At 41.4% G+C, this 24196-nt stretch overlaps 1 protein-coding gene across 1 annotated transcript in view; it reads right to left on the minus strand.

Moving 5' to 3' along the window:
• The window catches only part of LOC109315922 (serine/threonine-protein kinase WNK1-like), a 156257-nt gene that overhangs the window by 19227 nt on the left and 112834 nt on the right, over positions 1–24196 (minus strand). Inside the window, exons 12-26 of the mRNA XM_019543883.1 lie at positions 22299–22376; positions 20767–20916; positions 19196–19669; positions 17858–18139; positions 17669–17722; positions 17128–17216; positions 16335–16497; positions 15545–15661; positions 13141–13314; positions 12436–12481; positions 12141–12281; positions 10262–11709; positions 7212–7295; positions 1507–1593; positions 561–630 (exon numbers count right to left, since the gene is read on the minus strand). Coding sequence (XP_019399428.1) covers positions 561–630; positions 1507–1593; positions 7212–7295; positions 10262–11709; positions 12141–12281; positions 12436–12481; positions 13141–13314; positions 15545–15661; positions 16335–16497; positions 17128–17216; positions 17669–17722; positions 17858–18139; positions 19196–19669; positions 20767–20916; positions 22299–22376 — 3457 coding nt within the window. The remainder of the gene's footprint in view (positions 1–560; positions 631–1506; positions 1594–7211; positions 7296–10261; positions 11710–12140; positions 12282–12435; positions 12482–13140; positions 13315–15544; positions 15662–16334; positions 16498–17127; positions 17217–17668; positions 17723–17857; positions 18140–19195; positions 19670–20766; positions 20917–22298; positions 22377–24196) is intronic.

Here is a 24196-nt window from a genome sequence, read left to right on the forward strand (position 1 = left end):
ACAAATAGCAGATGGATAGATTCAGGATTTGAAAATCCAACATCTGCTCTGAATAGTCAGGAAGCAAATCTTTTCTCCAAGTATTGTTTTAATCAGGCTTACACTCTCTGTTTAGGGAAAAAAAAAAAAAAGAGGAGAAATAACCTGGTTCTGTTGAAAAAGGAGAGAGCGCCTCTTTTTGCAGTACACAAAGATCATGACAAGGAATGTAATCTTTACTCTTGTCGAGTAATTAGCATGCACAGAAGATTAAAACAATCACTCCAAGTTCTGAAATTATACTTTAGTGAGAAATGTATGATGATTCAAGTAAACAAATATAAAAATTTAACATTAACAGTTTTAAAACCTGTATGAGCTAAACTCATCAGTAAATCCCTTGCCTCCACCTGCCATACTACAAAATGGCCACCTACTGTATCAAAACCAGTACCTTTCCTGGGGGAAGAGAGGAAGTAACCCTGCAATGTTAGGTTTTGACATTTAAACATGCCCAGCCACTCCATTCACTTTCCTCCAAAGAAATAAGGTGGGAAGCACCAGAACAAGAGGATTCTTACCATCTTTTAGGGGCTGTGTAGGTGCAGATGCTGCTACAACGGTTACTGGAGCGGTAACTGCTGGTACAGGCTATGAACACAAGAAAAAATCTTTTAGCTGTCCTTTGGATATTGCAAGATGCTTTAGGCAGATTGTGGTAAGGATCAATGTTTTTCTCAATTCCTTCAGGACAACTGCAGGCAAAAGTAACAGGTGATCTCAGTGAATCTCTTGCACAACCAATTCTATCTGGTGGCCAGTAGAACTCTTCTTTCTGTGCACAGCGAAGTTTTACTTGTTATAGAAACACCATTTACCTGAATATGGAACCTCCTTCTCAGCAGATCACAGCACCAAATTGAATTTCACCCCCTCCATCCCCCTATTATCTATACAGCACTGATTAGGATCTCTTGAGTCTTCCTACTCAATTTTAAGTATGCAGAGGTGTATTAAAAAAAAAAAAAAAAAAAAATTTAGCTTTCCTGTCCCTGACCCTCCAGCCACAATACACTTTCAGACTAGGTATTACAATTTCCTAGTGCCTTTGTAGAAAGGGTAGTTTCTTTCCTCTTCCATATAAGCTAAGGTACACATTCTGCATATACTTATCAGTTCCAGTTGCCTCAGTATCAGAGGCTCATAGGTCAATCTTTATTCCAAGTCTTCTGCATTGCTGCATCCTCAAAGCCTCTGGAACAGGTTTAGTATTTTTGTTTTAAATGGGGTATCTTTACCAGAGTAGAACACTTTTCAAAAGCCTCCAGGAGTCACTGTGGACAAGCCACGCAGTATTTTCTCCTGCATGCTATTTACTAGCTTCTGAAACTTCAAAGTATTTTTATTTTGAAAGCAAAGAGTGACAGCAATAAGCACCCCGAAAAACTGACCCTGTAATGACAATTTAAGAGAGCATAGATCTGATCATTTTAAGACTACTAAACACCAAACACTGAAGATACTTACACAGGCAGGAGCAGATGTTACTGGGACAGTCTCTGGACTGAGGGTTCTTCTTAGCTGAGCATCCAGGTCTTCCAGTGGCTGCTGGGACTGAAGTAAAAACAGCAACAGTTACCAGATGCCCAATGTCCCAACCACAGAGTAGAGGTAGTATAAACAGACCGTAAAGTTACAATACCTCCACTACCTTTGTTTCCTAGCTGTTTTGTAGTATATATTTACTGTATACAAGTGGCATATTAAGCTATACAGAGAAACCAGAAACAGGAAGGAGCAATTCACTGGTAATGCTATTTCTCTGAACATTCTTAATGGACTCAGTCCAAACAGCCTCCCAAGCTTTCCAGTTTTAGTCCTTAAAGACAGTGCAGTGGTGTAAGTAGGGTGGGGTGACAGGAGCAACCACCTCAGGCACCAATTTTAGGTTCAGATGAATCTGAATGCGGTGTGGGGGCGAGGGTGGCAGCACAGAAAAGACTGCTTTTGCCACAGCCATGCAATTGTGACCAGTGGCAGCAGCAACCAGAAACTGATGCTGCCTGTGCCTGCTGCTTTCTTAGGCTGATGGGGTACTGACAATAGTTTATAGACTGGACCAGCACCCCTACTTCAGCAAAGGCTCTTCAGTGGAGTCAACTACAGAATTACAGAAACAAGCAAGTAAAAAAAGGGTGCTAGAAGGGTAGTAAAACCATTTCAGAAGTAGGTTCCTCTTCAAATTGATGCAAAAAAGGTGAAAAATTCATTCAAAAGTTTCCACAAAGAATCAGAGTTACAAATCTATCCATTTCAGTCTTTCTAGAGGTACCATTCTGGTCAGGAGTGCAAGCAGCTCAAAGTAAATCCTTCAAGAAAGAGGAACATCTATAATGAAAACAGCAATAAACATTAAGCCAAAGCAAACCATGTAGATGAAAAAGGATTTTGCTTGAAAGAGGGAAATGCCTCCCCAAGAAGGAGTCTTGAGACTTCAAACAACTCAAGGTGGAGCCTTCTAAAATTTAGTCAACTTAAGGAGGACGTGCCAAAAGAAAGATTCCAAGGGCAAGAAGAGGGCTCAGCTCGTTTGTAAATGCAAGACAAAAAACATTATCAAGAGATTCCCCTTCCTAGAATCTCCAGGATGGGCACAAAGGCTGCGGGGGAAAAAACTGATGCTGTGAGACTTCCACCTTCATGGAACCTCTTAAAAGGTATCACCTGCAAGTTACAGCACCACTATTCTTTTCCACTCTCATATAAACTAGATCATTAAGTCCTGAAACCGATGCTCTAAGCCAAGGTCACTGCTACAAGAGAAAAATGACCTTCATAGGTACTCAGTGGCTCAAAGGGCATCTTCATCAGCTTTGTCAGTATCATATTAATCTCACATAAAAACCAGGGAATTCAAAAAAAGACACTGATTCCTTACAAACCTGATGACAAAACCCTGTGGAGATTTACTTATATTTGACTTCACTCATGACCAGCCAATAGCTTAGGGGGTTGCTGCAAATTATACTTGATGTGTTAATCACACTTAAAATACTAGTCCAAGCGTTCAAGTAGAATGACACATGCTGCTGAGTGCTCTTGAATCATAGTAAAATTTTGTTGAAGGAAGAGTATCAGGATGTGGACAAATTGGACAGGGTCCAGTAGAGGGCAACAACAATGGTGAGAGGACTTGGGGACATTACTTATGAGTTGAGGCTGAGGGAACTGGGCTTTAGTCTAGAGAAGAGAAGACAGAGGGGATTTAATAGCAGCCTTCAGCTACCTGAAGGGGGGTTCGAAAGAGGTTGAAACTAGACTGCTCTCAGTGGTGGCAGATGACAGAACAAGGAGCAATGGTCTCAAGTTGCAGCAAGGGAAGTTTAGGTTAGATATTAGGAAGAATTTTCTCACTAGGAGGGTAGTAAAGCACTGGAACAGGTAACCCACAGAGGTGGTAGAAGCTCCATCCTTGGAGGTTTTTAAGACCCAACTAGACAAAGCCTCGACTGGGATGATCCAGATGGGGATGGTCCTGCCTTGAGCAGCAGGTTAGACTAGATGACCTCCTGAGGTCCCTTCCAACCCTCATTTTCTATGATTCTATAATGCAAGACTGCTCCACTGCAATAATACGAATATGGCAGTCCCAAGCCTGGGACCCATAAGACTGAGTCTCTGCCTCAGGATTGCACAAAAAAGTTTCCCACTGGCTCAGGTGGGTCCCTGCACCTAGACAAGAATGCAGGGGAGCAGGGAGGGGCTACGGGGAATTCTCTCAAAACTGATTTTTCAGGTCTTAGCCCTGGGACTGCACTGGAGTCTTGAACTGGCTCCTGTATCATCCCAGGACTGAGACCCCAAAATCATCCAATTTTCAGGTCTCAGCCCTGGGACTCCACAGAAGCCAACTCAACACTCCAGTGCAGTACTAAGATCTGTGTTTCTATATTTAGACTGTAGCAAACATTAGCATATGACTGCTCAGCAAACTAAAAGTCATACTAAATGCTTAATACAAATCTAATATAACTAAGTGTAACATGCAACAAGGCCCTTATACACATAAGACTACTTAGTATAACGGTATAGCATAAGGCCTTAGTAACGCCTTTTCTAAAATACTGTGTACAAGTGTAGTTATCCAAGTTCAAGAACAAAAAGTTAGAGAAAGATTACTTGAAATGCCAGGGGAATGGAGAGCCTCTTAGGACTAGAAGAGGTTGGCTTGTTTAGCCTAGCAAAACAAAAGCCGAGAGGGAATGGCTGCTCTCTCTAGCTGCACTGTTGCACACATCACAGAGGGAGGAAGCTAAAAAATGTCAAATATATAAGAGAGAGATCGGGAATTAGAAGGTTCCTAACCAAAAGAAGTGGATTTCCACACACACACACTTCCCCAACCAGGAAGAGAGGGGCAAGCAACTTAACTAGTTTTAAGGCTGAGTTTGATAAGTGTGTTAACATGCTCTGTAAAGTGGTAACTAACCATAGCAGGGCCTGGTACTTGAACCAAGAGTTTCATCTGAATCTTAAATTATAGCCTTCTGGTTTTAGTAAAACAGATTAAGATACAATCCTGTTTGTACAAGGCAAGAGGAGATCTCTTTGCTCCCCATCATAAAACCACCTTTATCATCAGACATTCTAGTAGCCGTTTTGAAAGGCCAGAGGACTCAGACCAATAAGAAGGCTACACGTTACTATCCTAGCTATACCCAGGAGTAGGAAAGTATCTAATATTAAGATTGAAAAAAAGAAAAAAAAAAAACTTGTAGTTTAATCGTTACTTTTCCCTATGACCACTCATATTGTGGAATTGAATGGCTTCAGTTAGAAAAATCAAATCTTTCACATCACACTGAAGTAACTAGCATAATCCTTGCTGCTAGTGAGCCATAAGCACCTCTGCAGACTTGAAAAAAGGGACCACAATGAGTCAAAAAAGGCCTTCTGAGTACAACTTTCCCCAGCAGAAGTCTGACGCTTTCAGTTCTTCTGCATATCTAGTTGGGTGGGGAGAGCATAATACTAAGGCTCTAAAAGTTACAGTCAAAATGGCTATAAAAAAAAAAAAAAAAAAGAGGGGGGTTGCATCTTTTTAAAAAAGGAGAAAATAGTTTCATGTCTAACAAATATGGGGGAAAGGATTTTTAGATAAGGACTCCAGAACAACTCACCTTTCGGACAAAAAAACATGAAAATTTTCATCCCTAAAAAAGGTTAATACTTTTAGAAAAGTTTTAATAATAAATGTAAAGGTTTATCTATAAAAGGGTAATTTTGCAGGTCTGAGAGGCATTAACAGATGCCTACTTGAATCCATATTTCCTCGACAAGTTTAAATCTCAAAATTGGGTTACATCTGCAGGCAAAGTACACTTGAACAGCAGCTTCAAAAGAGAAATGGAGCTTGCATTTCTTCACAAAATAACTGTCTGACACTAGAGTTGTTGCTTATTACAGCCATGTGCATACACTCCGTTTCTCCTGGGAGAGTTCCTGCTCTCCCAGGAAGAGCCACAAGTGTACAGACGTCCAGGATTTTTCTCCCAGAGCAAAAATGGCAACTCCAAAGACAAAAATAGCCCAGGAAAAACGAGGATCAAGTCACTCCCAGGAGAAAGTGTACGTATGCATTTCCTTCTGAGAGAGGCCACAGCAGTCTTCTAGCATCCCAGAATGCTTTGCTCCCTGGGGTTGGGGCATAGGAGCCAGTGTCATTCACTAGACTCTGATGCTTCAGCTGAGCAGGGAACAACACATCCTCTTGACAATCCCATATTGTGCTACAGAGAAACACAGGTTGACCCTGAGCAGTCTGGGTCAGGTAAATCGGGGCTTCCATATGCATTGCTGCCCTCTGACTCTACCTAGACAGACTGAGGGAATCTGCAGAGCACACCAAAATGTGCGCACAGGGGCTGTCCAGCATCAGCACAGCAAACTCTCTGCTCTTCAGTGGCTCAGCCTTCTCATGTCTGTTCAGGCATCTCAGGGTAAGGAACAAAAAAAGCCAGGGGAAATTCTTCCAGATCATTTGAACATGTGTACACAGCACAAGTCTCCATCTTCATAGCTTCATATCTAGAAAATATTCTATTTTATTGCCGGTCTTTACTGCTTGTAAACGTACTCAAGAGTTGCACAACCTATTGTATGAAGTGCCCCTCAACTTTAACAAGAGAGGTGACAACAGTCACCAAGGTGTGCGTCTTTAAGGCAGTAAGCCAAACTCAAGTTAACAAGACAAAAAAAGAATTTCTCAGCTATCCATGTGGCAAACGTTCACTCAATGCATATCTCAAGTCTGCTTGAACAACAGCCCTTAAAATCAGCACTGGATGTTTTAAAGAGCTGTGATAAAAACTAGTACAAACTAACACTGAAATCTCTGGCAATGCTTATGAAAACCCATGGGGTTTTCTGAAAATGTGAAACTAGGTAGCGATTTTGCATTTGCAGCGTAAAGTTTTGTACTGCGATATTGAGTCTTCCCTCCAGAGTTATAATTTTGCTACTAGATCCTACTATCAGCTAGGATGCCCACTTCAGCAGCATTATGTTTAAACGCCTCCTTTCATTTACTTAAAATGCACTTAGTGAATTAATTGTATTTGGCAAAAGAGTGCGTGTCCCTGGAAGACAAACAAAGAAAACAAAAAAAAACTGTTTTTTGCTTTAGCTAGCTTCACTGACTTGGGCTTAAGGCCATTTCAGAAGTTGTCGCCTGGATTCAAAAAGGTTTTGCACTTACATGATAGAATGCACAATGAAAGCGTCTTACAGAAATATATTCTATTTTGATTTGCTGGACTCTACAGAAGTTTTAACTGGCAACAGAAACTCAGAAAGGCAATGCTTAATGTACTTGCAAATATACTGTTGTGAAGACATAGTTCAAAACATAGCTGTGCGACAAACTAGCATCTATCCTAAAGCTCTCCAAAAAAAATCCCGGTGCAAACTTCTGTGCAGACACTGGTTTCTAATTTAAGAGCTCTCTCAAAACAAAAAATGGCAAAAGTTAAGCTCGATTCACTGGTCCTACAGCTCAAATTAAAGTCTGTTATCCCAAAGGTGAGCCTTTCCAACCTTCTGGTCCATGCTGCAATTATACAAAGGGGTTATACAGCTGAAAGAGGAGAAAGTGAAGGCCAAGACCATGCAATGAAGTGTTTAATTGGAACATGCTCTTTGAAAGATAGAAAGTCTGCCAAGTTGTATAGCACCTGAGTTAGTGAAGGTCCTGGAAAGGGTGGCAGCGGCTCACTGGATGGAGTGCCAGCTGGAAGTTCAGGACCTACTGGTAGCACCTATGGATAATGAACAGGAAACGCGAGTCCGTCAGACATGGAAACAGAAGGATCAGACAGCATGTTACAATATGTCATATCACCCTGAAAAGGTTCCCCTCTGGAGACTTCCTAGGAAGAAAGCAAGGATTTTAAAGGTAACATTTGCTGCAACTAGGATACTTACTGGCTTTTTTACTTTGAGGTGCCACAGGGAAACAAAAAGCCTATCACAATTCAATTTAAATCAGTTACTTGAGTTATGAACCAGAACCTTAACACCTTTATGGAAGGTTCACGAGAAGTGTTACTATAATTCCTAATAGAAAGGCAGATGAACTTTAAGCAAAGCCACCCAGAAAGGGATCAAACTGGACCCAGTTTCCTTGTGACACCTCTATATCCAGATTCCACTGCTGTTTAATAGTGGCAGAATACATGCAATGTAGCAAACCGCTCCAAGCAATTCTTACAGAAAGAAAACAGGCATTTCTAATGCATGAGGAAGTTTTCACCCATACAGATACATTATTTGTTACCTCCCTGAATCATTTTTTTTAACCCATCACCTTCATGAACCTGCAGTCACTGATAGCCCAGGCAGATGACTGGGACATGCACCTTGGTAAAGGGAAATCTAGCCAGGTTATATGGAAAGGGTTAGAGAGACTGAGAAAAGGTAGAATGAGGCACCTAAGCCTCATAGCAGAGTCCGGCAGCACATTCCAGTCAGTTCTTAATCCCTCCCACTTCTGGAACAACTAAAATAACTGAATTGCCTTGTATGGATTTTTAACTCTTTCCCCATCTTATGTCCAACCCTCAAGGGCACAACTGGCAGACTTCAGAATGCAGGTACAATAGCTTTGGGACACTGGCTACTAGCCTTCTCTGTTGCAGGCCAGCAAACAAAAAAAATGGAGAGTCTCTTGTCGCATCACAGTTTCTTCAGTCTATCTGCCAGAAGTCTATAAGGCAGAACGTCATTCATACAAATAAGCGAACCCCAAATTCTCTTACACTTCAAACTGAGAGATAAGGCATTAAAAGCCCCTGCAAAGTACATACTGATTATGTTAGATACTAATGCCTTAAACTACACTGAATGCTTTGAAGGCACGCTCCTGTTGCTCTCCCCAAAGCTCAAATAGGAATGTGAAGATTTAACTTCAAAACACATTAAATAGTTCTAGGCAAGCTTCGCTAACCTAAAATTAAACTTAAAAATAAGTAAACAATTTACAGGTAAAGAAATTTACAAAGAAGTTTTCCACAACAAAATATTACATATCATTCAGATGCAAATAAAATTAAACACAAACATTTGAAATTATAGCTACAGATCACAGCCACATCACCACATTACCAGTTCTCATCTTCTGTTACTTTACTTTCAGATATTAGGCTCTTTCAACTTAGTCTGATTTTTCTGCTTTTATGTTCCTCTCCCCAAACACTTACATGTGCAACATTCTTGTAAAACTTTTTAATCTGTTTCACAGCAGTTATTTCTCGTGTTTTAATGCCACCTAGTACCATGAGGACCTGGTCCCAATTGCCACCATAAGACAAATGAAGCGAGTACAGGTACTTATGGTTATTTAACATCAGTCACCTACCAGCTTAGCAAAGTTTCTGCTTGCAGTTTAAGACTCATCCATAACTGCAGCCTTAACTGGAGATGGATACCTGTCATGGTCCAAAGTTCCACAAAAAGCTTGGAAGCCAAACAACTACAGCAACAACCTGTTGCCATTCAACCTCTTCATGAACAGTCTCTCAAGTTACTATATCCACCTTTCACCTATGTTTAATTTTTTCTCCAAGGCTGATTTACTTCCCTGTTACCAGGCTCCAAGATGGAGCTTGGAAGATCAGTAAAAACCACAGGTCTACCCAAGACAGAAGTCCTTGGAAACACCCATACATTATATTAAATCCTCAAAGATGCAAATCTAAGACAGGGAGCAGGAATACAAAATCTGGATGAAAAAAGATTGTAAGAGGGAGCAAAAAGACTGCAACTTCAACGGAGGTCAGGGAAACCTGCAGATCTCAGGAACTCTTGACACTGGCAGATGGAAATGAAGTAGTGGAAATCTTTAAAGCAGTCTACTTGTGTCTAGAAGTCCAGCTGCCTGTCCTGATCCTACTAAATGATTGTTTAATGATGGTGCCTCCTCATTATATCATAAAATGGAATTCATTTCATGGCCTGTATTAAGTTCCTTGGCTCCTTCTCTAGTCTTATATTTGCTTGAGACCAAGATAAAAAAAAGTGCCTTCACCATATGGAGAGATGCCACATTTCCCACCTGTACCTGAGGGAAAAAAGCTGTCCTGGACTCTCCCTAGTAAGGTGCAAGTACAAATATTCTGCCCCCTACCTCCTCCATGGACGGATGTTGCAGACTGTCAAGTGTTCTCTACACAAAAGGGTCTCAAAATTTGGTTATTCAGATCTACGCATGTGGAAGATGGAAAAACTGACCTCAAAACATACATGATGTTAGGATCTTGGGAGGATACAATGCCACACCTAAAGACTAGGTTTATAACAGAAGGCAGGGCTCATCTATGGAGAAGCGTCAGTCTCCCTATACATTATGCCTGACTACCAAAATAGAGAATGGAATAAGACTGCTACTTTAAAGATTTCCAAAGTCAAATAGATTTGAAAACACCCATCTGCTGGTTTTTTTGTTTCCTAATAAACCTGTTTATTTATTCCTCCTCCAAAACTAGCCTATTTAGTCTTACTGAGATATAATATAGAGTTTGATATTTGCTTCCATAGGAAAAGATTTAAATGCAATACGGTAAACAGAAGATTCTCTCCTTCATACATCATAACTGAAATAAAACAAAGAAATGCACAGACTGGCCACATTTGTTTTGATTTCAGGTCTTGCTACAAAAGAAAAGTCTTCTTTGAAAGACTGCTGAGGTACGCTAGAAGCTGTTTACAAAACTGCTGCATTGCTTACCGGTACCCTGCTAAGAGGTGGTTTTGAGGGAGGAGTCCCTGGTTTCACTGGTGCTGCTGCAATGCTGCCTTGTGCCGAAACATAGCTGACTGGGGTTCCCACTTGCCCAGGTGTGGCTACTGGTGTCATTGCCACTAAACCAGTTGGTCCAAGGGGCAAACTCGTAGGTGGTAGAGAAGTGCTGATGGATGTCATGGGCTTAGTTGGTGCAACAGCTGTGGTTGGTATGCCAGGGATGAGCGGAGTCTCCATTACCAGTGATGACTCTAGAGATACTGATGGATGAGTTGCTCCAATATTGCCATGTTCACTGAAGAGAGATCGTAGCTTTTCTTCCAGGGTCTTTATGTCATCAATACCAGGTGCTTTAGGCTGAGTGTCAACATCTGCCTCAAGACAGTGAGTATGAGGCTGATTGGGTAGTAGAGCTGGTTGAGGCTGACTGTGTATCAAAGTCTGCTGTACTGCAGGTAGGTTTGCAACTGGCTGTGGGAGGATGCCAGGTAAAGGAACTTGAGGCAACACAGGTGTCGAGACTGCACCTACTGCTTGGGGTAAAACAGGTGTTGATACAAGTGCCGATGGGATGAGTAAAGGATGTGCCACTGCTGGCTGAGTGATGGAACTGGACATACTTGACACTACTGCTGAGGACAGTGGTACAGAGATAGGAAGGGACAGCCCAGATGCACTGCAGAGCTGTGGCTTATCTACTAGTTGTGTACTCTCAGGCTGTGGTTGTGGCGCACTAACAACAACCGTTTCTGCCTGGCTGAGGGTACAGCTACTGCTACTCAGCTGAGAAGGCTGTGAAACCACATTCTGAACTACAGCTGGGATAGACATTTGTGGAGCTGCTGGAGCTGCAGGACTACTACCAATCTGTTGAACAGACAGAGATGTTGCAGGTGGGGGTACAGCACCTGGCAGACCAACAAGGGCAGACCCTCCAGAAATCTGCTGCGTTTGTGCTAAGGAAGCAGGCATGCTGACGCTAGGGATAATTTCTCCAGTCAGTTGGGTAGTCTGTGAAGTGGTAGCTACTGAAAAAGAAGCAGGTGCACTAATGCTGGAAGTCACTCCAGCTATTTGCTGCCCAGCCTGCGATGCTGGAGGTGGAGGACTAGAATCAGATAGACCTGTGCTCGGTGCCACTCCAGAGGTCATTTGTTCTGCGATCAATGTAACAGACTGAGTTACTGGAAGAGAAATGCCAGTGGTCGAAGGGACAGATGCCGAAGGAGTCACCGATGAAGGCTGTGGGCCTCCAGCCATGCTAGTAATTGCAGGTGGAAATGGTGGTACAGTTTGGTTAAAAACTGGAGGAGCTGTGCTCGGTCCTTCAGTTATTTGACCATGTCTGATCTCAGAAAAGGCTTGTTGCAGGCTGAGTGATGATGCAGAGTGAGAGAGGTTCATCCCAGGACCATGGGATAGAGAGGCAGCAACTGGAAGAAAGAGACAGAGAGAGAGGTTAGTTCACCTAAATTAGTTTTCTAAAGTATGTCTCATCTCCCACTACTGAATTACGTATGGCATGATAAAGATGATTTATTTATTTTTTTAAAGAAAAGACTTAGGACTACAAAACCAGAGTATGTATTGTAAATTAGGATTAAGGCACCCTAAGAACCCTGTGAAAGCCTAGCATATCAAAAAATTAGGAAACATCTTGGGCTTTTGTAGGGGAAGAAGGGGAGCGGGTAGAAAGAAATCATGGATAGCACTGTCCAAAACGCTTATTTTTAACTGGAACAGTCAGGTCTTTATACTTCAGTTTTTATTCTGTTTTTAGGAACTGGCCACTTGAATTGAGTCTCACTAATTGAACATATGAATGAATATTTAGCCACCAAAATGAGAGCCCAGGCTAACTTACCCACATCTGGAATTTCCTTTCCTATGGGAACACCAGAGGTGAAAAACGTCTGTTCTTTTAACCGACTCTCTGGGACAGGACTGACAATAAATCGTCTTCCAGCAGAATGGACAACTTGGGTGAAGGAGCTAGGGGGAACACCTAAATAAAAGAAGTTCAGTAATTAAACATGCACCATATCTTGCTTGCTACAACATGTCCCACCATGAAGGCTATGCACTCCACATGTGCTTTCATTCATCAGTAGACAGAAACCATGACTGGTAGACTATTGAAAAAGCATTATAAAGTTTACCTATTCTTTGGGGCACAGAAGGCTGTTTGAACTCCCCCTCCAATTTCTGCAAAGACAAAAAAACATTAAAGTTTTAAGTGGTTGCACTTCACAGCAAAAGCAGAAGGTATTTAAGAATATTGTCTTGATAAAATGTATACAATACCATAAATCCAACTACAGTAACCAGTTAGTGAAGATGTACCTAGTTAACAAGCACAATTCCTTCATTAGCGTGTTTTATATCCTCCTCTCACATTATTGTTTAGCAGATCCCAAAGTTAACATTCATTTTTCTGATGAATATAATTTTATCAGAATTCTGTTCTGATAAGAAGTTCATCAAAACATTCCAGGGAAGCGTGGCAAATTTCAAAGTTACACAAAAGTTTATATAAACATTCCATATTCCAGGAGGATTTCAAAACCTGCACAGCTTCCTGCCTACTTGCCTACCCAGCTTTTTGGCAGTCTAGTGGGTAGACTACCTTGAAAGCTTCTAGCTCATCATCTAGCAGGATGCTGGGGACGCCTTAGAAAAAAAAAAAAAAAAGGTCAGAAAGGTAGAGTCTCAAAGTTTTCTAAATGAAGTTCTCTATTCAGTTTTATTTTTGTTTTGTTTTTTAATTTTGGAATTTCCTACAGAATGGGAATTCCAGTTTCTGGGCATCTGTACTCACACTCAAAGCAGAGGACATAAGGAGTATAGCCAATTCATCCACTTACCTGCGTTCCTGGGTAGAAGCCGTCATCTTTTGCCTGTGCACTTTCCAATCCCTGGTCACCTTCTAGCTCCACACCAACATCCTCACTAAGCATTTCATCCGCTTTCTCAATGATCTCTCGCACTTGCTCTACAAATGAATCTCTCTCTGTCGCTAGGATAAATTCATTCTGCACCTGTAGATAAAACAAGACCCGGTGACTTATAAATAAAAATAGGTAGGAGGCGCTAATAAATCCCAAAACCATGGGTCACAAGCCATTCAAATACCCATACTTATCTTTCAATTACTCCTATATGCCTCTCCCCTCCTCACAAAACGCACCACTTATCTAGCTAACTGGATGCTTCCGCTTTAATGGCAAATTATGCAGAAAGGGATTGTCTTTTTCTAGCACCCACAAGAATAGCAAGGTTTGCTCTGAGTTGACCCTCCATTATTTGCACTGGACTATCACTCAAAGAGGGAAGTGGCACAAAGGCTAAGCAAACAAGTATCTATGTCCTTTTTTGCTCCATAAATGCCCAAAATTTGTGACCACAACAAAAGGTGGTAGTAATCTGTGCTGCTATTTAGCAGTGGGGTCTGTTTGCTTTGTGGTGTGAGAGCCAGGGTAGCCCATTGTCTTCAGCTGCCCCAGGCAGGTGCTTCGGGTGTTTGAGGGGGCCCAATCCTGTGCACCCAAGGAACTGCTGAGCAGGACTGGGTCCCCTCCCCAGCCCTAAGAATGCCTGCCTGGCTTTCCCCAGTTAGAGATGTGCCCTGGGGAATGTAGAGGTAGGTGTCACAGAGTTTATACCAAGATTCCCAAAGATGCGTCTCTAAGCAAGGAAAGTCCAGGTTCTCTGCTTGTGGAGATGTGTCCCAGGATTCCCCAGGGCACATCTCTAAGACTGGAAAGCCAGGCAGGCCCTACCAGGGCTTGATCCCATGCAAGGATTTCCAGGGAATGCAGGACTGGGCCCCTCAAACTCCAGAAGAACATAATACCCACTGTTCCACAAAATCAGCAGGTGGGGAAGTAGGTAACAAATGTTTCACCCACTGAAACAGATTAGCTCTGCTAGCATCCTGGAACAGCTGATCTACTTCATTTCTAGCCCAAGTCTCATTTATCCAAAGAAGTTGGCATCTCAGGTTAATTTCTTGGGGCAGTCTGTTAAACTGAAAGCTGGCAGCTCAACTAGTTCCTCTTGCAGCTTCTTACATTAAGAATTAGATACATATTTTAAAAAAGCATCTAAAATGCTTAATTACCAGTTAAAGACACCAAGAATTAATCCCAAGGAAGGAGATGGGAGGAGGGAGGGAAATGGGGCACTGATGGACAGGACACTACGAAGTTCTCACTCCACCCTCATCACCATATCATCCAGTCCTTACCAAGTACCATGTTGGGCAATAAGACTGTCACATGCTTATTCTCTCTACAGGGAAAACATGTGCAGTACAGTTAAGGGTTTTGTTGGGGGAGTGATTTTATAAATATCCATCTGCTTATATATAGTGAATATGGAAGATACAGACAATAGTTAACTAAATCACAAATGCATTCTATGGTTTGGTTGGGATGCCCCTTTTACATGGTTTGCATGACTACTTTGAAGTGTTATATATACTGTTGGTGTTTTCTTGAGGTACTACCCCTATTAATGAACAACATGTACTAAAAGTATTTGATAAAAGTTATGTCAATGCATATTTCACATGGTGAGTGAGCAAGAGAGCAAGGTTCTTTAACCTATGCCAATACTAATTTTAAACAGTTAAGGCATATATATATTTGTCCAAATGAGGACTCAGTAGCTGGCAGATAATCTACTTGTGCCCGGAGTCCTGTTCACAAACTCAGTTTAAGAAGTGGTATTTCAACTGTATATAGACTACCCTAGGCCAAGCCACTAATAACGAGCAGTTAAGGTACCTCTGCCATTGATGATAATGCACAAAGTAGATAAAAGCCATATAGCATTCATACCTGTGGTATGAAAGAGAGTGAAACTTCCCCCAGTAACAGAAAAATAAATACATATGGAAGAAATGGAGGCTGCAGCTTATGTCAGCTCACAAGACAACATAGTAAGATCTGAGACCTCAAAGTATGTAAGAACTGAAGTAAATTCAGAGGAGGAAAGAAGTTCTCAAACAGAAGCTGACCCAAATCTTTAGAAGAATATAACAACGTGTTAACTTTGGACTTATTATCTACTATGGAGGTCACAAGAGATACAAATTTGCTTGTGGTATTAGTAAAACTAGTGGAACAGGAAACAAAAGAGTGTAACAGAGAGAAACCATGACCATGTCAGCAGTTCAGGAAGGCAGGTCCAAAAAACTGTTTTTGCATTACTAATATGGTTAACAACAAGGTTCAATTCCTCATTTACACCCGAATTACGACTTACCATAATTGATGCTATTTCCTCAGGGTTGTCACCATCTAAGTCAAATTTGAAAGTAACCATTTTCCGATTGTGTGTCTCTAGCTGGCACTCCACCACTCGATCACCTTTGTTTGAAACCTAGAAGAAAAGAAGTATGCTTTCCACCTTGAACTGCAGAAGACACTACAACCTCCCTGGTTTTTAAAAGATAAAAAGGATCTCTACCTCCTACAGTTCTTTTATTAACTTTCTAACCTGCTACCAGGTGCACTGAATGCCAAAACTCATAGGGAACTCTAAACCACACCAATCTGAATGAATGCTGTATTTCTAGCGCCTTTCTATGGAAGGCCGATTTTAACCCTTACAGCTTATACGGAAGGAAGAAAAGAAAAAAAGAGTCTACCCTCAACATTTTAGAGAAAAATATACTGGTAACACAATAAGCATTGTGAGACTTCTTAAACTCCAGACTTAAAATTAACCCATTTCTAACCTAAGAGCAAGGCTTGCAAAGCAAATATTCGGAAGCAGCTTCTAGCATAACTTCCTAATTCAATATTCTAATATACTTAATGCTCCCCTGCACACCTCTCAGTTGATCTCTAGAACAAAGACCTCTAAAACTGAAAGAATGCTTTGTGCCATTAAGCTGTAGGAGAAAAAAAGCTGGGTAAAAGTAACCATTTCAAATAGGAAGCTGATCAGTATTTATGATTAATTAAATCAGAAGGGGATAGGAATAAGCCAACCATCTTTAGCTGACTAGCCAAAGCAGTTTTCAACAATTAAAATGAGTACACTAACTCACATTAAGAATTCTCAATTTTGGCCTAGCAGTCTTCTCATGGCGAGAGCGGCTGCGTACAGACTTCCGATAATGCCGTTTGGTAGTCCGCCCTTCGTGTCTCCCACTAGATGCTGGAACGTTCTCATTGCCATCACTCATGCCTGAAGCTACATCAGAATGGGCACTAAAAAAAATGAAAGCAATAAATTTAATTTTCATTAATATAAAGCTATCTCCCCAGCATTTTGTAACCAACTAATCCCTGCCTCCCCTCACCCCAAGAGATTAGTCATCATCTCAGGATAGTGTTGGTTAGTTGAAGAAAGAGGGGGATGGAGGGAAGGAGAGGAGGGTTAAACCTTATATTAGATGGTCACTTGAGTAACAAGTATTTTACCACACATTAAAAAGGTAATCGTTCATAAAATACATCTTTTGAAGTTAATCAGTTTAAGCGTACTTTCCTGGATGAGGTATCAAGCTCTGTAATATCCAACCCCCAAATTAAACTCTCAGTAATAACAGGACTGAGTAGCACCCTATTGTGTGCAACTACAACAGATTAGGAGAAGAAAGTCTCTGCACAAACTGTGCATTCTCCCCAGGCCCTGCTTAAAAATAATGCTTCTCAGCACTGGAGAAAAGCCTTCAAAGGAAAATAGAAGTTATGTCAATTTCTATTTTCCAAGCTCTTGATAATCAGCTCACGTAAAGAACAGATGCTTAATAACCACCTTAGAAGAAAAAGCCTTCTCTTAGCCAATATCTAAGCATTTGAATTCAACTTAGTTATTTAAAAAAAATCCCTGCTTGCCTGTCCATGGAAGAAGTCAATGGAGTAGTTTGTGCAGGAGGTTGCTGTGTTGGTGGTAGAGACTCTGGAACAGAAGCCTGAGAAACCCCCTGTGAAGAAAGAAAACTTTTCAAGAAACTCAATGAGACTTGTATCCTCACTGCTCTCACTCACATTTCATTTTTTCTCCCTCAAATCAATCCGTGAAGCCAAAAGCACTACCCTTCAAACAATTAAACAACCAGCATCTAGTAGGCTCAAATCTTGGCATCCAACAAAGAGCTCTAAAGCAAATCTCAGTGCCTGGTGAGGTCAGCCATCCTATCTGCTACAAAGTTTGCCATGCAGCCAGTCTTACTAGCAGAATGTGCAACAGGGAAGCCAATGCAGAACAAAGACCATTCAAATCTCTCTCCCAGCAACAACAATGCTGCAGGGAACAGGTATAATGAGAGATTCTCAAGGATTATCAACTGCAGTGTCTTGTATAAGACAAAAAGGATCTAAAGTATTAGCAAGAAGTGAAGTGCTAGCAGGTTTTGCCTCTGAGAGGCACACTCACTTCCCAACAGAACAACCAGTGGCAACAAGGTCCCCACACTGGCATGACATTCTGCTGTAAGAAAAAGTCATTTTAAATTCGTTAATGCCCATCTGAAGACCAACATGGAAGGGGTTAGTTTCCCCCACATACACCCACATGCCTTGAAATGTATAGTTTAAAAATTTACCCAACACAGATTGCATTTACCTCTAAGGCTGCCTGCTGTGAGGATGCAGCTGAGACCTGTTGTGCTAAACTCACTGTAGGTTGGGGCACTTGGACCTGTCCTCCTACACCACCCAAAGGAACTAAAACATTCTGTTCCACGTAAGGCTGAACCACTGCTGTAAGGTAGCCTGGCTGAGCCAATGCATCAGTGGGTATGGGAGGGGATAGTACTGCAGAAGGGATGCAAACAGAGGCCACAGCAGAGGAGGGAGCAACATTTGAGTCTCCTGGGTATTGTGGCGGCAACCGAGATGGGAAGCCCTGCGACAGAAATGAAGGAGCCAAGTTAGTGCATTTCAAGACAAAAATTAAGAAACCAGCAACAAACAACTGAGAAAAGGGAAAAAACATAGCAAGTAAAGCAGCAGAGGCACCTTCCAACCTAATGCCCTTCACTGTTCAAGCACTTCACAGACCACCTTACAAACCTACCTCCAGAGATACCGTGCAGTATGAACCAGAAGATTTTTTCCAAGGCTCTCAGAGTTCCCAGGGAAAGTAGCCTCACCTTCTACACCTTACCTCATAGCTATCTATGAAATCTTGAAATGGAAAATCTGAAGAAATTGCAGGCTGAATACCCACTGTTACACAACTGATGCTATTAATATTCAGTAACTTATAGTTAATGTCCCTATTACCCATCTATCATCACCTGAACTGATTTGAGTATTAAGAATGCTTCTACATACAAGCAAGCAGTACTTATTACCACTGTGTACTCTGGAATTGTGCACATTTCACTGTGCATGCGTTACATTAAAAACAGTGAAGCTCACACTGTGAACATTCCTCTGCTATGCAGTCTACCACTTTCACACCAAGTACAAAAATAACATTATTTGACTAAACCAGAAGCTGTCAAAGTGCTTTCCACTATCCCTCCACTTCATGGCTTGCATCTGTCACTTCAGTTAATTTTAGGATCAACAAACTGGCTAATTACTGGTGTAATTGCACAATTTTTTCCAAGACACTGCACCATGTTGAGATCGCTGGCACAGACGCTACCATTTTCTTACTCTAACTGACAGCAGTATCTTGGAGCAGCTACTTTTTTCCTGACATTTTACAAATGCCATTGCCAACAAAAAAATAAAGTAAAAAGAACAATAATTGGCCATTCAACAAAGCTTTTGCGAAACTACAGCCTTCTCATGCCATCTGTAATGACAGAATTGTCATTTAGTGCAAGTGTGGCTTATTGACTTGTACTAGAATTCAGATATCCACTAATATTTGCAGCACCCACTCAGACTTAGTGCCCTAGAGGAACTGGCAAGACATGGAAAAGGGCTCTCTGGCTTGCGATAATACCTGGTACAAAGCATCTCCAGCTGGAAGTGAAGCTTCAGCAGCTTGTCCAAGGCTGGCCTGCAATCCCACGGACTGAACAGCTGGCTGCAGGAGCTGTGGGAGAACCTGGCTGGGCAGCTGGGCCACAGGCTGCAGAAGCGTAGGGAGCTGGCTAGGGACAACAGTTGATCCTACAGGGATAGCAGCTGCTGCAGCAGATGTGGCTAGAGTGAGTAGAGGCTGATTAATGGCAGCTGGCATAGACATGGGCAGAGACTGGAAACCTGGCTGAGCCACTGATACATGAGGTGCTGCCATGGGCAGCTGAGACGCTGAGAACTGGGGGAGCCGGGAAGTTGGCAAGGGTTGTCCCACAGGGATATAATGAGAACCAACTGGGATGTTTGGGGCAACTGATGGTTGAGGGAGAGAAGATGCTGCAACAGGTAACTGAGGCTCGCCTTGGATGATCGGTACTGGTTGGGAAACAGGAAGCTGGGGAGGTAAAGAAAAATAGAAAGATTTTTTAGGAAGCAGGGCTGCAGAAAGCAGAATTGTTATGCATTAGTCAAAGAAAGAATTACTTTAGTTACCACAACCTTTCAGGAGTGGGGTGGAGGGTGTACTTGGCAGAGTGGCTGGAAAATGGATTACAGTCTCAAAGTTCTCATTTTGAAACACTTTCCCTGAAGGTCTTCAAGTGAGCTTTTCCAACAAATGCACATTCCATGATGGACCAGCAAGGTCTCACCACTGCTACAGTATCTGCTTGTATATAAGCAGATTCTGATCTCCTCGATTTCTCCCTGAAGCCAATTTTTTTTCCTTATGGAAAAGTACCAGCCCCAGCAAAAAGCATTGAAATCTACCTCCTCTGGATATAAGCATGAAGCAATGAGAATTAAAAAGTCACTGTGCCAGCATTCAAAGAATGGCATACCTCATAAATTGAAGCAAACCAACATAACTGGAAAAAGCATTTAGGTGATGAACAGGCAACAAAAGCAGTTTAAAAAATTATTAAGGCTTACACATTGAAGACAGAAATGTAAGCCAGTTGGCAGTAAAACCATTCAGAAAGAGAAGCATCTTAGGCAAGGAAGGCAGGCAGGAGGGAGGGAGGGAGGGAGGGAGGGGAGGGAGGAAAGGCTGGGTAGGCAAGAAGATAGGTCTGAAAGAGAAGGTACACGTGGCTCATCACCTAAAGAGCTGATGTTTCTGATGGCTGTATAAAAAAAAAATAGTCCTAGAAGTGCAGTTCATCCAGGGCTTCAAAATAATGGTAAACAAAACTTCTCAAAATAGAGATAATACAGTATATGGTTAATCTCTGAACTTGTACCTTAGTCACATTTCAGACACTGTGACAGATCCTCAGCCTATATTGTTGAACTTCTGCCACATGTTCCAAAGAATGTTTTTTCTAGCTACACACATGCATCATTTCCTGACAAATTGGTAAGAAAGATATACATGTCACCTCCTGCAACTCTTTGAACCATTAGAGAAGGAAGATAGAACATAAGAGGGACAGCCGGGAAGTCCATCAGAAGACAGTATTCCTTCACATCAAAAAGACCAAGCTTGTTTACCTGTGACCCAACTGGTGCCTGAGGCATTGGCATGATCTGTGGAGCCTGGGTTTGAGTAACAGACTGTGTTGGAGCACCTCCACTGGAACCTGGTGGCTGCTGCAACTGAAACTGTCCTGTTTGCTGGGAAGCGGGTAGCTGCTGTGCGCTCTGTGGCAGAGAGGAGGTGATAAAATATATTTTCTGTAGAGAAAGCTTCTCAAGTTTCCCCACTTTCAATAAGCACCCCAAGATGACAGTCAGCTCCTCCTTGCCCCCTGCCTTCTCCCCCCCCCAGGCAACTAGACTCTCAAAAATTTAACTGCAGTCTGTTCAGGAGAACCATTTTTAGTAATCAGTACTAAACTAACACCAACACTGATCCCTAGTCCAAGGTTGTCACAGCAAAAATTAATGCATGTACACAGATTTTCAGTGCAAAGGTAATAAACAATACTGTGCAATATATAAAGACAGATATAGTGCTACCCAGAAGAGAGCACACTAAGGTGTCAAGAGAACTGACAATCTGAGTGGAATCTTTTCTGTGAACCCAAGCAAAAAACAACGCACATACAGGTATTAATTTGTAGGATTCAAGTCTGGCTGTTTAACATTAAAAGCTGTGATAGCTATAGTATAACTTTAAAGAAAGTCAAGAAATTTAAAAAAATGACTGAAGTCTGTTTTATCTGACATCAAGTGGAACCTTAAGTTTGGAAGAGTTAGATTTTACACAAACAGGAACTGGAACACCAAAATGGTGAAAAGGATAGAGCTACCATAAAGTAATTCATGTCTGCACCAACTCACATCCCTTAATTATTATAATCAGGTTACTTACACTAGGTTAGTCTGAATTCCCTTTCCAAAAGATAAAAGGGAAAGATTATATGCCTTTCCTAAAAGGCATGCAAAGACAGTATTCACAAAACACTTCTGCAAGATAGTTGTACCAAAGCTCAAGATGACTAATTTCTTTTAATAGTTGGGAAAAAAAAAAAAAAGAGCCCAAGGGAAGAGACCCAAGTCTTCAAACATTACCTACAAGGTGTACATGCTTAGACATTCTCATTAAGATTGCCTCCCACATCTTCCACATGTACTATAGCAAAATGTGTACTTCAAAATTCCAGCTTCTAAAACAAACTTATATTAGAAGTGAGATATGGTAACTTTAAGGAGTCTGTGGAGTAGAGAAGATGTACCCTTTTGCCTATTTAAAACAAAAGAAGAACCCCTTTGGAGCTGAAAAAGTAAAGTTTATCCAAAACAGGTCTTCATTGATGTATTTTAGTCAAAATGAAGGCAGTAAAAGTCACTAAACCATACAGAAGTTGCACAATTGACTGGGTCCAAACCAACTGGTACGTACCATATAAACTCAAGAACCCTTTCCCCTCGCCCAATCTGAAACTACAGAGACGTCTCCCTGCCTGTCAAATCAACAAAAAGCAACACTGAAAATATTTAGGACTACCAAAAACAGCCAGCCAGCAAGTTTTAAAAATCAAATATGTATTAGTTTTGGATTTAGGAACCATTTTTCTTACCTGCTGAGTGAGTGGGGTAGGCTGGGATGGCACACCACCTGATAAAGTACCAGAAGCTGCCTGGCCTTGCACCTGCGTCTAGAGGAATCAAACAGATAGAAGCAGAATCAGACTCTGCAATTTGTAACTTCCGCAACAAGCAACCAAAATTCCTTTTTAGCCAAGATGGCCTGACTGGAACAGGTTTCTACACAGATTTCATGACTCTATTAATTTAATTCTATTATAGCAATTTTTAATCCAGAACAAAGCACTATGGGAAGTAGCGAGTTCCATTTGCCAAGTATTCCAGAACAAAAACACCCCAGAATGCCTTTACAACCCAAATTTTGCCCATTAGGTAAATCAGCCTACCAGCTTCATTCTTCAGAAGCAGCTCTTTAGGATCAAGATCAGGATCAAGACCAGGAAACAAAAACACAAACTTTATTTTTCACATGCCCTCCTTCCCCAAATGGGTACACACAGGTGGCAAGGGGCAGAGGGAAGGCAGGGAAAAGGAAATAAATCTATATCTTTGAGCACCATCCAAAGATATACAGAATTCCAGATCACTATTAAATTCTACTCCGTGTGCACGTGCATGTTACGGGCTCACTGAGAGGCATGCCAAAAATACAAGCTAGATCATTTCTAGACTCTCAGGAGAGCTCAGAAACCATCAAAAGGATCAGCTATTGGAGAGAGACAGAAGGTCCCAATCCACCGAGTCCAAGCTAAAAACAGACAATTTTGAATGAATAAGCAAAGAAAAGAATGAATGAATGACACTACAAATGAATGTAAAAGAGATTAAGGAAATGTTATGGCAATCAGCTCCTCTGCAGATTCATTTCTTTTTCCATTCCAATATTACATTTCTTTATTAGATACTGGGACAAAGCTAGTAGAGAGGGGGAGGGGACAGAAGAATGATCTTCTAGCAGCTTTCCCTATATTTCTGTCGCTTCAGTGGGAAGCCTGACTACAAAGAACATCAGGTACATTTATAAGTGTATCTAAAAGTATTGAAATGGGAAAGCAAATCTTCCCCCACAATTTCTATTTAATAACAAATAGATGCCCACTGATTGGACACAAGCTATAGAAGATTGCAATGCAATGTTTCTTCTCTGAACACTTTTTACAAACATTCCTAATATTTAACTGGGGGCAGGGAACCCTTTGGAAAGCACAGTGCCACCCCAAGAAAAATTCCCTAAATATTAAATTGGGCCTGAAGTTCTTTCTTGTTATCTATGATTTTAAATGATACGTTTTAGGTCCAGCTGCTTAACCATCTATCCACATTGGGTTAAAGCGCAGATCTATAAAACCTGCACTATTTTAATATATCAATCAAGAGCTCCAATACGTAATGTGTTTCACCACCATATGTGTACTCAGCTATTTCATGTATAACAAACTACCTACTGAAGTTCATTATAATGAAAGCCCCGCTGAGTATTACAATACCAAGTGGTTTCAAAACACTTCACCGGACTTGTGCTGAACGGTCATTCGGCAAGTTCTCTTGGACAGCAGAAACCACCATTAAGACTGATGAGTAAAAGCTGCATGCAACACACATTCTCTGCTCAGACTGAAGGAAGGAAAGAAGAAAATCAAAACTACAGCATTTCATGTTCTGAGTTGTAAGAAATACCTACTTATGGATTTTACTTTAGTTTAGTAGGAAAGCAAAGCTCTTTTCCCTTCCCAAAGTATCATCCCCCATTCCAAAAGGCTTTTTAGGACCCTATACAATTGGTAAGGTTGGAGAGAGACCTTATTTAATTCCTGCAACAAAGAGGTAAGGGAAGGGAGCAAGGGAGAAGATGCCTACTTCCAGGAAGTTCCTCTTCTATTACAGAAAATTCTGTTTAGAGAGGCCTGTTTTTTGGGGGTTGTTGGTGGGT

This window comes from Crocodylus porosus, unplaced genomic scaffold (genome assembly GCF_001723895.1).
Source record: "Crocodylus porosus isolate Cpor-Errol unplaced genomic scaffold, CroPor_comp1, whole genome shotgun sequence".
Lineage (NCBI taxonomy): Eukaryota > Metazoa > Chordata > Crocodylia > Crocodylidae > Crocodylus > Crocodylus porosus.